This window comes from Biomphalaria glabrata, chromosome 11 (genome assembly GCF_947242115.1).
Source record: "Biomphalaria glabrata chromosome 11, xgBioGlab47.1, whole genome shotgun sequence".
Lineage (NCBI taxonomy): Eukaryota > Metazoa > Mollusca > Gastropoda > Planorbidae > Biomphalaria > Biomphalaria glabrata.
The window spans coordinates 7,517,501-7,530,601 of record NC_074721.1 but is presented as its reverse complement, the minus strand read 5'-3'; the positions used below and the strand labels follow the sequence as shown (position 1 = coordinate 7,530,601).

Sequence of the window (13,101 nt, the reverse complement as noted above, 5' to 3'; positions counted from 1 at the left end):
TAGGCCCCGCGCTAATTGTAAGTGTAAATTATTATAAATTATCCCAAATCATTATAAATTTTAAATAATTACAGGGTTTTCACGGCTTCCTGATTTTTATGAAGTCTCCTGAAAAAGCAAAATATACGAAAAACTCCTTGAAATCTCCTGAAATTATTAAAATCTCCTGAAAATGGACGATATTGTCATTTTTGGGGTGCCATTAAATAAAAACAGCATTGAGGGCTTTCATTTATTAAAAATTCATTGCAAAGACGAAAGTATTTTCTAACTTAAATAATCTTAATTGTGACATTATGCTTATCCCTACCCAGACTAGGCCCCCGCGCAATCCATTTCGCATAGGGCCCCGCATTTGCTAGGACCGGCCCTGTGTCTGATCAAGATTCTCATGACACATGAAATGAAATTCTTTCAAGTGACAACACATTGTCTCCCAAATCATTACTGTTAAGCTTTGCAAGGTAATAATTACTTAGACTTTGATTCTCCATCGCCGTTCGCCGCATTGGGCGGCAAGCTGTTTACAATGTACAATTTAGTTTATGTATGTAGAAGCCAAGTGTAACCTTTTGAGATGCGCTGCACTGTTCAGTGTTTGCTAACAATAACCTAACGCTAATGACTTCTGCTCCTTCATTCTACAAGGTGAACGATGCGTGAAACTGTTCTGCGGGTTCCCTAAACGTACTGCCATTCTATCTGAACGTTGTTATAATTGAGTCATGCGCACATCTAACATCTAGCCCTAAAAAAAAAAAGTTTTCAATATCTAGTTTCCAAGACATTCACTTGTATAGCCCTATCACAGTATAGGGTAAACACCGACAGACATGGTCAATAGTGGGATGTGTGGCTGAACGGCCGAAACCGCTCGACTACGTCTTGGCTGACTAGCTAGGTTCGAGTCCCAAAATCACCAGAGTGTTGTTTGCTGAGCCCCTAAGGTAGCACGAAAACCTTCCCCCAGAAACCCACCATTTTAATGGTCCACAAAAGATATCTGATCATAGCGCACTGAGCATGTTATACGCAATGGCAGATGCGCTATATATAACCAATTTAGAAAAAAATATATGAAACATTTATACAAAAATACAAGAATTAAGGAAAATGCTTTCTGCCTCTAGAAATAAAAAGAAATTTGTGTGAATTGGTCGACTCCAAAAACAAACACCTTTAATCAGACCTGTTATGACTTAAAATTATCGTGTTTGTTGTAAAATAGTTTAAATAGGTTATACAACTATAATGGTCAGTATCCAAGATACTGAGAGAACATTGTGTCAACTGAGAAAGTGAAATATCAGATTGTCAAGACTACATCTGTCGTCTTCTCTCTGTTACTTTCTATGTCAATTGTTCTCTCTCTCTTTTTCTTTCCGTCTATCTGTTCCTTTCTCTTTCTGTCATTCTTTCTCCCTCTCTCTCTCCTTTCTCTTTCTTATTCTCTCCATTCTCTCCTCACCTCTTCGCACTTCTCTTTTCTTGCATTTCTCTTCTTTCTCTTTTAATCGATTTCTCTCTCTGCTACTACCTCATACAATCTTCCCCCCCCCGCAAACCCGTTTCTGTCTCCTCTCTCTCTCTCTCTCTCTCGCTTATTTTTGTATTTGTATGTCATCACCCTCATCCTCATCATGTATCATGGGATACTTTGTCCGTATAGACGATTGGATGATAAGCGCCATTTGGTCACGTTATACAAAGCTCATGCGTGCCTTGCTGCACTATGAACAATGAAAAGATGAGCCCCCTGGATTGGTCTCTTGACAGTTTTTTCACTATTTAATTACTCTTTTAATCAGAATTAAATTGACCTCTGACCAGCTCTAGTTTTCCCACAATGAATAATGGCTATTTCCATTCTTTGATTCAGAATTAAATTGACCGCTGACCCGCTTTAGTTTTCCCACGATAAATAATGGGTTTTTCCACTCTAAGCTATGCCCACCACGTTTCTTGTGTCAATTCCTCAGCTATTATTACAACATTATAGCCACCAGAGACAGTGTCTCTAAATAAATTTATCTAACTAGATACTCAGAAAGACACAAAGATAGAGTCACATTTCTTATTTCCTAAACTAGGACGAATTCGTAGTAGTGCTCTTTCTTCTCTAGTGCCATTAAAGAATAGATTGGGTTTAAATCACTGATTAACACGTCTGACTACATTGCCACATGAAATGCGTAGGACCTAATTACCTACTTATTTTGAAGTAACGTCTGTAATCTATAAGAGAAAGAAAAAGTGTCGACATAACATGGCTGGGAATATAATCTGTGCGGTTCCTACGTGTGATATCTCAAAGACTTATAGAATGACACCCATTATTACTAGACCAACTAAACCGATGTATCGTTTTACATTTTTAATTAAATTCTGGAGCCTGAAATAACTTGAATAACCCAAACCAAATACAACTTTTATTACAATATAGACTACTTCAAATTGAGTTGAAATATATTAAATGTAGTAGTACTAATATATAAAAAAGTACGTCTTTACTTGTTCAAATCTCGGGGTAGTCTGCCACTTTACATTTGCATTACGCCAGACGCTATTGTCATTTCATCATCCTCACTGCCTAGCGACCAACCAATCGCTAATTTTTCCCCGTCACTTTGTGAACATATACATATGCACACTTCATATCACTTCTGACTGGAAAAAAAACAACATATCCCATCGTGTCGCGCCCCCCACCCCAAACCAAATGCAGCGAAAACGTAGACAATAATGCTATAGGACCCAACTAGTGACGGCAACTACACAGGTATAGAGTTAAATCGGCTTTTCAAAACAAGGATCCGACTTCTCATCTGTCAGCCGTCTTCAAGCTCATTGGAGATGTCTTTGAAGGAGGACCTTATTCTTCCCACCATCAAGCGAGCCTGTAAAAAGACACACCTTAAATGCTTAGTCAGTTACAGATGATACTGTTGCTGACAAATGCCTCCACGACTAGGTATCAGTAACTTGTTACCAATCGGTTACGTACTGCCATCTCTGTTGTAAAGTTTTGACTGCTACAGGAGTTTGAAAAATGCAAAAATGTATTACAAGATTGCAGTGGCGTCAGTAGATTGTAGGGCTGGTGGTGCAAAAGCATAAAACCTCTTTTAAAAAAAAATATATCCTAGTAAATACAGACTTGGTTTTGAAACAATAAGCACTAGTGGTTACATGGTATACACTTTAAGATTACAGTGGCGTCAGTAGATGGTGGGGCTGGTGGTGCAAAAGCATAAAACCTCTTTTAAAAAAAAATATATATCCTAGTAAATACAGACTTGGTTTTGAAACAATAAGCACTAGTGGATACATGGTATACACTTTAAGATTACAGTGGCGTCAGTAGATGGTGGGGCTGGTGGTGCAAAAGCATAAAACCCTCTTTTAAAAAAAAAATATATCCTAGTAAATACAGACTTGGTTTTGAAACAATAAGCACTAGTGGATACATGAAATACACCTTAAGGCACTTTCCAATTTGATTTGTGTTGTTTAAATAGGCCTTCACCTATCCTTAAGTCTGTGTAACTTTTGTGATGAAGAGTCAAACGTTTTTAACAATTATTTCATGTACCTGACAATACGAGAATAAATTAAAACAATTTACCAGTTCGATGTGGTGCTTTAAGTTGAATTAGTTCCCTTGAGTTCGAATTCAAGACATACAAGTTTTAGTAATGTATTTAAAAAGCGACCACGGAAACATTTACAGAAAGCTCATTGTTTCCTCCCCTGGCCACATGACACCCTCGTTAACCTTAGGCCACAGAATCAGATGACCTTTACATCATCTGTCCTTTAGTAGTAGTTTAGTTTAATAACTTGCTGGTCATTTAACTGACAGAAACAAAAGAAGTAAGAAAAAAAAAAAAAGGAGAAAAATTGCATTCTTCCTATTCTAGACTAAAAGAGGTCAATGCTGTGTACATTGATAGTTTTTAAGCTGACCTTCAACTTTGGCTTGAAGTAGCAGATATATTTGATGCATTTGTACCAATAAGATTTATTTCAGCAAACAATGAAAAAAAAATGTAGATGTCCGTTTCAAAATTACTCGCTTATATGATAATTATACCACAAGAGGAAAATTTAACAGAAATGCCAAGTCTGGGAAGGCACATCTATAGGCTGCACAAGTTGATCTTGAAAAACTAAAAAACCAGGGCAATATTTAATAAGTTATTCACAATTTACATACCACTCGGACTTCCAAGAATTTCTATCAACCTTTTAATTCAGGCTTGAACTGTTCTTTCGCATCCATGGCATTATGTGAAGGAAACTTTACAAACTTAAGTGGTAATTGAGTTGTAAAGCGCTTGGCATCCGAAGTTAGAGGCCCCGGGTTCGAATCCTGATAAAGATCTTTCGGAATATTTATGGCGCCACTGAGTCCCTCCTGCTAAATGGGTAGCTTACATTAATTAGGGACAAGTAAAGGCGGTTGTTCGTTGTGCTGGCAACATGACACCCTCGTTAAAAGCAGCCACAGAAACTAATGACATCATCTGTAAGTTCTGAAAGGGATACTTTATATACCCACTTACTAATAATTAATAAGTTTTTAAAGAATTTTTTAAGATCGTTATTGGGACAAACGCGACTGCGTCTGAAGCTAATTCCAACAATTGTTTTTCGTCTGTATGCGAAAAACCTTTGTAAATGTGATCAATTCAATACTATTTGTTTAAATCAGGGAAATAGTTTTTCAAGCTCATTCGCGAACTGCCCCAATCCTGTGTTATGTAATCCTACCCGTACCCCACTTTGGGAAACACTGCTGTATTATTTTGTTTCACTTGCCCTTTTGATGTATTGTAAAACAAAATGTTGCGTTGTTTCATTCGTCTTATAAAACCTTAGGATATAAATGTGAAAGTCAACTAAAGAAAACATGTTCAGTAAATGTGTTGAAATTACATTTTAATACAACTGATAACTTTTGATAAAATGTCATAAACAACAATATTATATAATTTTATAAAATAGAGAAAAATGTATCTATTTTTTTCAGTCGTGTAACAACTAACGAATGTAGACAATTAGCTTACTATATTGTAGTTTAATAAAAGCAAAAACCAGCCATAGTTTTTATGGGAATCTTACTTTGGAGGAGGGGGTGGGTGTTATCATGAGATAACCGCACAAAGTAGTACTGAGCCTGGTTACGCCTCTGCGAAATTAGACAATGGCTAACCAGAAATCTATTGAAATAAACACGCTCTAAATTCCAGACGTGAATGAATGACACATGGGCGTATCCCCTAAACGATCAAATGAGCTCTTCAGTCACTTAAGTGTATAAGAAATATCGCAAGCTTTCATGTACCACTGATAAGCCAATGGATCATAAGATAAATCATAAGTTTAATAAAACATAACATAAAAAAATTAATTGTGTATTTATTAGACTTTTTTTTTTAAGAAGTAAGCCAAAAAAGAAAAGATTCATAAAACAAAGTTTTTTAATGCCGTCCAAACATAGAAGCAGATAAACGACTTATTACAAGACTGAATGTCGAAGACAAAATGCTGTTATACTAAGTCTATTTCGGCTATTTTTGTTCAATTCACACAATGCAGAAAAAAAGGTAGAATATCATATCAAATGTTTATTTAGGTCACTTGAAATTGCATTAAACAATCCAGTACCTCATTACTTAAAAAAAGAAGACAATTAATTAAAATGTTATCAATCTTCCTCACAAGCTGTTTCTAGGTCTCTCCATACCAGCTACTGGGTTTATGTTACAATCTTGTCCGGGCATATTTGTCCACGTTTTAATTTTGTATTCATTTTAGAGGCCTTCATAAGTGGAAAAGCGATAATATTTTTTGTGTTTTTCTGTCCGTCCGTCACGTTTAAATGTTAAAAGCTCATTAATAATGACACCTTTTACTGCTGGACTCCGCCCCAACCAGACGATTTATCTTAGAAGACAGTTATGTCAATTAGTTAATCAATCGCTATTCGGCTAAATTCTTTTTCTAACACTTGACTGGCTCAGAAATAAGTGAGCAGAAGTCACAAAATCGCCAATTCGTTAATGATGAGGAGTTGTCTAGAATTTATGTCGACTCTGTTAAACCCTTACCCTTTCTTTTTTTTTTCAGTTCCCCCACCACCCCGGCCACGTTTTTCTAATTTAAAAAAAATTAGCGCAACAAGGTCAAATTATAGACAGTGCGAAAATTCTGAATTCTCTCTCAGAATTAGGCTCAGTAGAAACGTTTCAGTTTTCGCTCTCTTGTTTACATACAGATAGGTTCTAATGTCTGTGTCTGTTTTCTTTGTTTTCTTTCGTTTTTGTTGTATCTGTCTAGTTTCTCTGTTCTCTCTGTCTTTTATCTTGGTTTTTATTCCCAGTTATGTCCATCTCTCTGTTAGTTCTCTGTTTTCTCTCTGCTAGTTCTTTCTTTCCTTTCTCTCTGTTAGTTCTCTCTTTCTATTCTCTCTGTTAGTTCTCTCTTTCTATTCTCTCTGTTAGTTCTCTCTTTCTATTCTCTCTGTTAGTTCTCTCTTTCTATTCTCTCTGTTAGTTCTTTCTTTCTATTCTCTCTGTTATTTCTCTCTTTCTATTCTCTCTGTTAGTTCTCTATTTTCTCTCTGCTAGTTCTTTCTTTCTATTCTCTCTGTTAGTTCTCTCTTTCTATTCTCTCTATTAGTTCTCTCTGTTAGTTCTTTCTTTCCATTCTCTCTATTAGTTCTTTCTTTCGGTACTGTTACTTTTTTCTTTAATTCTATGTTAGTTGTGTCTGTCTTTTTTTTTCTGTCTGTGCCTCTGTGCATTGATTAGTTCTCTTCAACTTGTCTTTTGTCTTTTATAGTTCTCTTTATCTTTTCTCTTTATCACCCTTTCTTAACTCTGTCTTTTTTTCTGTCTTTTTCTCTCTTTTTCTCTATGTTCTCTCTTTTGTTCTTTTCATGTTCTAACTAAAAAAAAAAAAAAAAATAATAATAATATCAATAACGGATAACATAAAATGCAGATTTAAACATTGGGGGGGGGCCGTCTAACATTTATTCTATAAAAAATTGTTTGTGTTCTTTTAAAGTATTAGTCCATTTTGTTGTACAGCTTTTGAAACACACATTTGAAGGTTAATTTTAATAAAATAAATAAATCAATAGACTATAGTTTGCATTTTCATGTGTCATAGTAAAAAACTATATGTGCAAAGTGTAGTTCTTAAAAGTAGATCTAGATCTAAATCCTTTCGATCTTTTCTCATGTCAACATTGTAAACAAAGCCTAGATCCATATAATACTATATCTTTAATAGAGTCGGTCAACTTTTTTTTTTGAGGGTCTTAAGTTTGTTTTAGGCCTACAATATATACACTACGGTCTAAGTTAGTACCCAAGAAACATTTCTGCCAAGTTTTATCAAGATTGGTCAAGCGTTTTTTATTTCTATTCCAAACATACATGTATACATACATACGCATTACTTTCTAATTTATAGTATAGATTATTCATCTTATTCAAACCATCATTCTTTTCAGAACAGAACATGCATCTATACACAGTCAGATAAGTGTAATAAGTAGACCTAATCGAAAGATTGGACAAAAGAAAACGCAAATAACTTTAATTTGAAAAACAAAATATCCAAAGCTTATATCAGCTCACTATCTCTGTCTGTCTGTCTGTCTGGCCAAAAGTATGTACACATTATTTCTCCGACACCCAATCTCGGATCAAGCTGAAATTTCGCACAATTATGTCTTTTTACCTAGGAGGCGCGGTGGTAAAGAGCTTTGCTTCCGAACCGGGGTCTGGGGTTCAAATCCTAGTGAAGACTTGGATTTTAAATTTCGGTATCTTCGGGCACCTCTGAGTCCACCCAACTCTAATTAGTTGGGGAAAGTAAAGGCGGTTGGTCGTTGTGCTGGCCACATATCATCCTTGTTAACCGTAGGCCACAGACCTTTACATCATCTCCCCTTCTTTCTTTTTCTTTTACCTGACATCAACCGAATCAATAAAAATTTGTTAATTAAACTATTGGTAATAAATTACTTAGCTTGGCATCTCTAACAAGAAAATGAAATAGTACTTGACTGAAGTGGTGATATAAGCTGAATAAGTTTCCTTTATATTAGGCTGCCGTCTCAGGCTTAGTGAAGCCAGACGTGAGTAGATAACAATAGATATCTATACAATCCTCCATGTTCATAAACTCTCTGTAGTAAAGTTGGTTACCGCATTAGCTTGAGAAACTTGAGAAGTTTTAGCTCAAAAGTTCGAGTTCAGGTCGTTCCCTTTTTTTTTTATTTATGCTTTTTATTGTTAGTCTTGATCTTTACAAATTTAATTACATGACTGATTCTAAATAATTAATAAAAGTATCCTTAATATAAGCTTTGTTTTTTTTTTTAAGTATTTTTATTTTTTTTTCTTGTTTTCTACCTTGAGTCATCGCCTCTGTAGCCACCACCTAAATCCGCCAATGATTCTAGGTAACCGCGCCAAGCAGGCGGCTCGAAAAGATGGTCTCGGCATGGGACGGACAAGCTGTCACCAGGCTAGAATACTTTTAAGTTGGTTGCTATTCTGTTCATCCAGATCCTTCTACTATAAAAAAGCCTGGAGATAGTGCTTAGTCTGTAGCCTCTGTGGAACAAGGTAGATTCTAAAAGAGTGAGTAAAGTACTTATAACTAGATGAGATAACTATTATAACTTTTCACTAACGCGTAGTACTTTGATGAAAAAGACAGAAGCTATCATTACGTAGTTTGGCGAAGGACTTGGGGTCAAGAGGAAACGGTTTTATTGATACTGCTTGTCTTGTAAAAGTGACTATTTTTGGCCGAGATTTTGGAATAGAAAGACATCTTGATAGCATGTATCTCGCCTGCAGAGAATCACACAACAGATATTGTTATGATACAGGATTGACCGTAGACCAGAAAAAGTTGCCTTAACATTTGATACTTTCAAGCAGATTCGCGGAAACACGGACATTTCATGAGAGAAGGAGTCAAGACCCAGCTAAAAGTGTAAACAGACATCGAGCTTTATAGACTGGCTTTTGAACAGGAGGGTTCCGGGTTTGAATCCTGTTGAACACAAGGATTTTTAACTTCGGGATCTTTAGGGCGCCCTTGAGTCCACCCAGCTCTAATGGGCACCTAAATTTAGTTGGAAAAAAGTAAGGGTGGTTGGGCTCACCCAATGACACCACAGAAATAGATGACCTTTCCATCCTCTGCCCTTTGGACCGTATGGTCTAAAGAGGGTGGGTAGAACAGTTCTTTATAAATAAAGTCTTTTTTGTTTAAATGTACATTAAAAAAAACTCATTTAAAATGAAATATAATGCATTAAATTAAGATTAAATGTCGCCATATTGTTCACCTGTGCTCATTTGTAGGCGTGGCTAGTCGTGACATTTCGTTCACACTCGACTGGATACTGTGGTCGATGTGCACATGTGCTCCAGCCAATACTCTCATTCAGTTTATAAGCCTTGATCAACGAAAAGTTCTTGTTACTTAACGCACCTATTACTATATATTCCTCATCTTCATTTAGCCACCTTAGCTTACCTGGAGGCTCTTTTGCAGTCTGTGGCCTTTGGAAGTAGCGTGCTGTTCTTCTCGGCTGCTCCACATTACCATACAGAGTGTTGATTATGCTGTTTTTTTTTTTTTTGAGAACATAAGGTCTGTCTGGAGTGAATTAAATCTTGACACTCTAAGAGAATACAATTAGTGTTGAGGAAGGTCGTTGACTTGTAGCACCAAACTGCTGGTAGATAACTAACCCGCTGTCGGCGTATTATAAACTTAATATAAACTTATATAAAATTAATATACAATTCTAACTTATAAAACTTGAACTTGAATAACTTTTTTGTGAAAACAACAACAACTAAATAAAACTTTTATAACAATATAGACAAATTCAGCATGAGATGAAATGACATATTTGTAGGAGACTTAAATAATAAAGTAAAATGGTATTTTAAATAAAATCTATTTCACTACAAAAACACGTCTTTTCACTTTGGCATTCTGAAGTCGTCTAAGATAGCTTAGGACAGTTACGCTTATCTTGCATCATTCACACTGCGTAGCCATCAACCAATCGCTAACTTCTTCTCACCGTCAACAATGAAACACACACACACACACCATAACAACTAGCAATTTAGCAAACGTGAAAGCACTACTTCCATAGCAGTGGGTGTACGGGGTAAATTCTATTTAGCTGAAATGTTTAAAGATGTGTGTTCTGTTGTAAGTTGAACAACTATACATAAAATGTGTACTAATAGTGTACCCTTTTGTCTGGAAACAGAAATACGAGCTGACTATCACAATGTTTCAGCTAGTGGCCATTGCGTTATCACTCTTATCCATGGCGTCATTTATTGAAGCGGGTAAGTAGTTTAAAGTTATGCGGTTAATTATTAATTAAACATTATTAATATTTCTATGTCAGAGATTTAGATATTCCAACAACGAATAGACTGTTTGAGTAGATCTAGATCTAACAGTTTGATGTTACAGTTGCCCGTTTGTGTTTCCTTATTTAACATGTCTGTTTAAACTTCCCTTAGACCTTCAAAATAAGGTCCTCAAACTTATGATTCAAACCACAGCACAGTTCATCTCATATATTCGTCTAGTCTGAACGCTCCAATAGTTCATCTCATATATTGGTCTAGTCATCTGAATGCTTCAACAGTTCTTCTCTTCTTTTGGTCTAGTCACCTGAACGCTCCAACAGTTCTTCTCTTCTTTTGGTCTAGTCACCTGAACGCTCCAACAGTTCATCTCATGTATAGGTCTACTCATCTGAACGCACCAACAGTTCATCTCATGTATTGGTCTAGTCATCTGAACGCACCAACAGTTCATCTCATGTATTGGTCTAGTCACCTGAACGCTCCAACAGTTCATCTCATGTATAGGTCTAGTCATCTGAACGCACCAACAGTTCATCTCATGTATTGGTCTAGTCATCTGAACGCACCAACAGTTCATCTCATGTATTGGTCTAGTCATCTGAACGCACCAACAGTTCATCTCATGTATTGGTCTAGTCACCTGAACGCTCCAACAGTTCTTATCTCATGTATTGGTCTAGTCACCTGAACGCTCCAACAGTTCTTATCTCATGTATTGGTCTAGTCACCTGAACGCTCCAACAGTTCTTCTCTTCTTTTGGTCTAGTCACCTGAAAGCTCCAACAGTTCATCTCATGTATAGGTCTAGTCATCTGAACGCACCAACAGTTCATCTCATGTATTGGTCTAGTCATCTGAACGCACCAACAGTTCATCTCATGTATTGGTCTTGTCATCTGAACGCACCAACAGTTCATCTCATGTATTGACCTAGTCATCTGAACGCACCAACAGTTCATCTCATGTATTGACCTAGTCAACTGAACGCTCCAACATGAGAACGAGGAAGAAGTATGATTTAAACTTTCAGTCGTGTAGACCGTAAATACGTACCATATCTATATGATCTCTCTTTAAAAGTGTTTATACAATATGACCCTCCCTTCATTTGATCTATTGATAGATAGAAAACTTTAATATGAGAGATTTGCATTGCTCCATCACCTCCCGCAACTATACGTTTTAACACTTACACTCTTTCCATTTCATCTTTTAGACTCGCTATTACTTTTTGAAGTTAAGAATATAATGCAATAAATATACATCTTAAATTGGCTATGTAGTAGCATTATATTAATTTAACTCATTCTCTCCGTAATTATTTACCACATTCTGGTGAAATCAACGTTGGTATCGTCAGTTAGGAGAGAAAGAGTTAATCACTAAGTATTAAATGACTAAATACTAAGACGAAGACTAGAACTGATTTATTGATCCATACTAAATTGATACCTCGTATGCTAATAGACTAGTAATTTTATATCTGATTTTTATCATGGTCATCATTATTATAAAACCTCTTCCCTTTTTTTTTCGAGGTCCTAGCTGTGATCTATACATTTTGCAACATCCAGAGCAGACATTAACGTCGTCTGCCGGTGGTCGGTTTAAATTTTCTTTCTGCCGTCTACGCCTGTCATTTTGGTCTCAAATGTGTAGGCTACCTATGGCCTTTGTATGAGATACGAAGGCCAGATCTTGTTTGGAAGAAAACTTCTATCTAGGGCGCTCTTTCATGTCTCATAAAGCAAGTTGGCGCTGATCTTTAAAGCTAAAATTAAAATACTTACTATGAAATCACATTTAAAAAAAATAATCCGTTTCCTTAATATTTTTACAGGTGTCATTAGAACCTGCGATATCAAACTTGGAGACATTTTAGTTGTAATGGACGCCTCGTCCTCCATCGGGTACAAAAACTTTGAGGTTCAGAAGAACTTCGTAGCCAATGTAACTGGGGCTTTTAGTGTCAGTCCAACTGAAGTTCGTTTTGGCGCTCTGATATTTGACACAAATCCAACCAAAAAGTTTGACTTGAAAGACTACTTGGACAACGATTCTTTAAGCAAAGTAAGTAGCTCATATCAACTTGAAAGTCTAGATGGTAACAATATTTGCTTTAATACTTTTTACAGAAGCCTCCTTATCAATCGAATTCTCGGCTGACTGGCACTATTTTTTGTCAGGATCTGGGCCCAGTGGGTGCCAAATGCACTATCGTATATGAAGGCATTTTAGTGAGCAGAATACATGGCTCCTTTTTGTCTCGGAAGGCAATGAATGCGCCCAGATGAGTCACTGGTTTTTGTTTTCGTCTTGAGAAGGGGCAGAATCTGGTGTGGCTAATTAAGCCGATTCTGGAGCGGCAGACTTTGCCACAATATGTATGCATCTGATTTCGGGCTAGCTACTAGTGGGAAGAAAATTACGCTAAAACCTATAAAAAAAAAGATTTTAAAAAGGTTTCACACAATATTTGCCACATTCCTCTTCACGCACCTGTTGGGTCATCTAAATCTGCAGGAAAATAGCACAAAGTGCTGTAAGCTCCGGCTAGCTTTCTAATCGGCTCTTACCCATGTTAGATTTGGTCGAAAGGATACGGAGATTTGGATTTAGAATCTTCCTACAGACTACAGTCCCTAAGACCCGCACAAATATT

The 13,101-nt window shown here is 36.4% G+C and overlaps 1 protein-coding gene and 1 long non-coding RNA gene across 4 annotated transcripts in view; one reads left to right on the top strand and one right to left on the bottom strand.

The window, feature by feature from the left end:
- Positions 1-6,578: 6,578 nt before the first annotated feature.
- Positions 6,579-9,659, bottom strand: LOC129921699 (uncharacterized). Its single transcript, XR_008773683.1, has 3 exons — positions 9,574-9,659; positions 8,433-8,634; positions 6,579-6,952 (listed from the first exon to the last, which is right to left on the bottom strand). It is a non-coding gene; the product is annotated as an uncharacterized LOC129921699 (long non-coding RNA).
- The window catches only part of LOC106061829 (collagen alpha-1(XII) chain-like), a 12,514-nt gene continuing 8,001 nt past the window's right edge, over positions 8,589-13,101 (top strand). The window contains exons 1-3 of one of the 3 annotated variants that reach the window (XM_056004169.1): positions 8,589-8,663; positions 10,328-10,409; positions 12,280-12,509. In XM_056004169.1, the coding sequence (XP_055860144.1) occupies positions 10,349-10,409; positions 12,280-12,509 (291 nt within the window). In that variant the 5' untranslated portion in view covers positions 8,589-8,663; positions 10,328-10,348. Of the gene's footprint in view, positions 8,664-9,519; positions 9,779-10,327; positions 10,410-12,279; positions 12,510-13,101 lie in introns of those variants that run through there. The other 2 variants (XM_056004168.1, XM_056004170.1) reach the window with 2 other exon arrangements.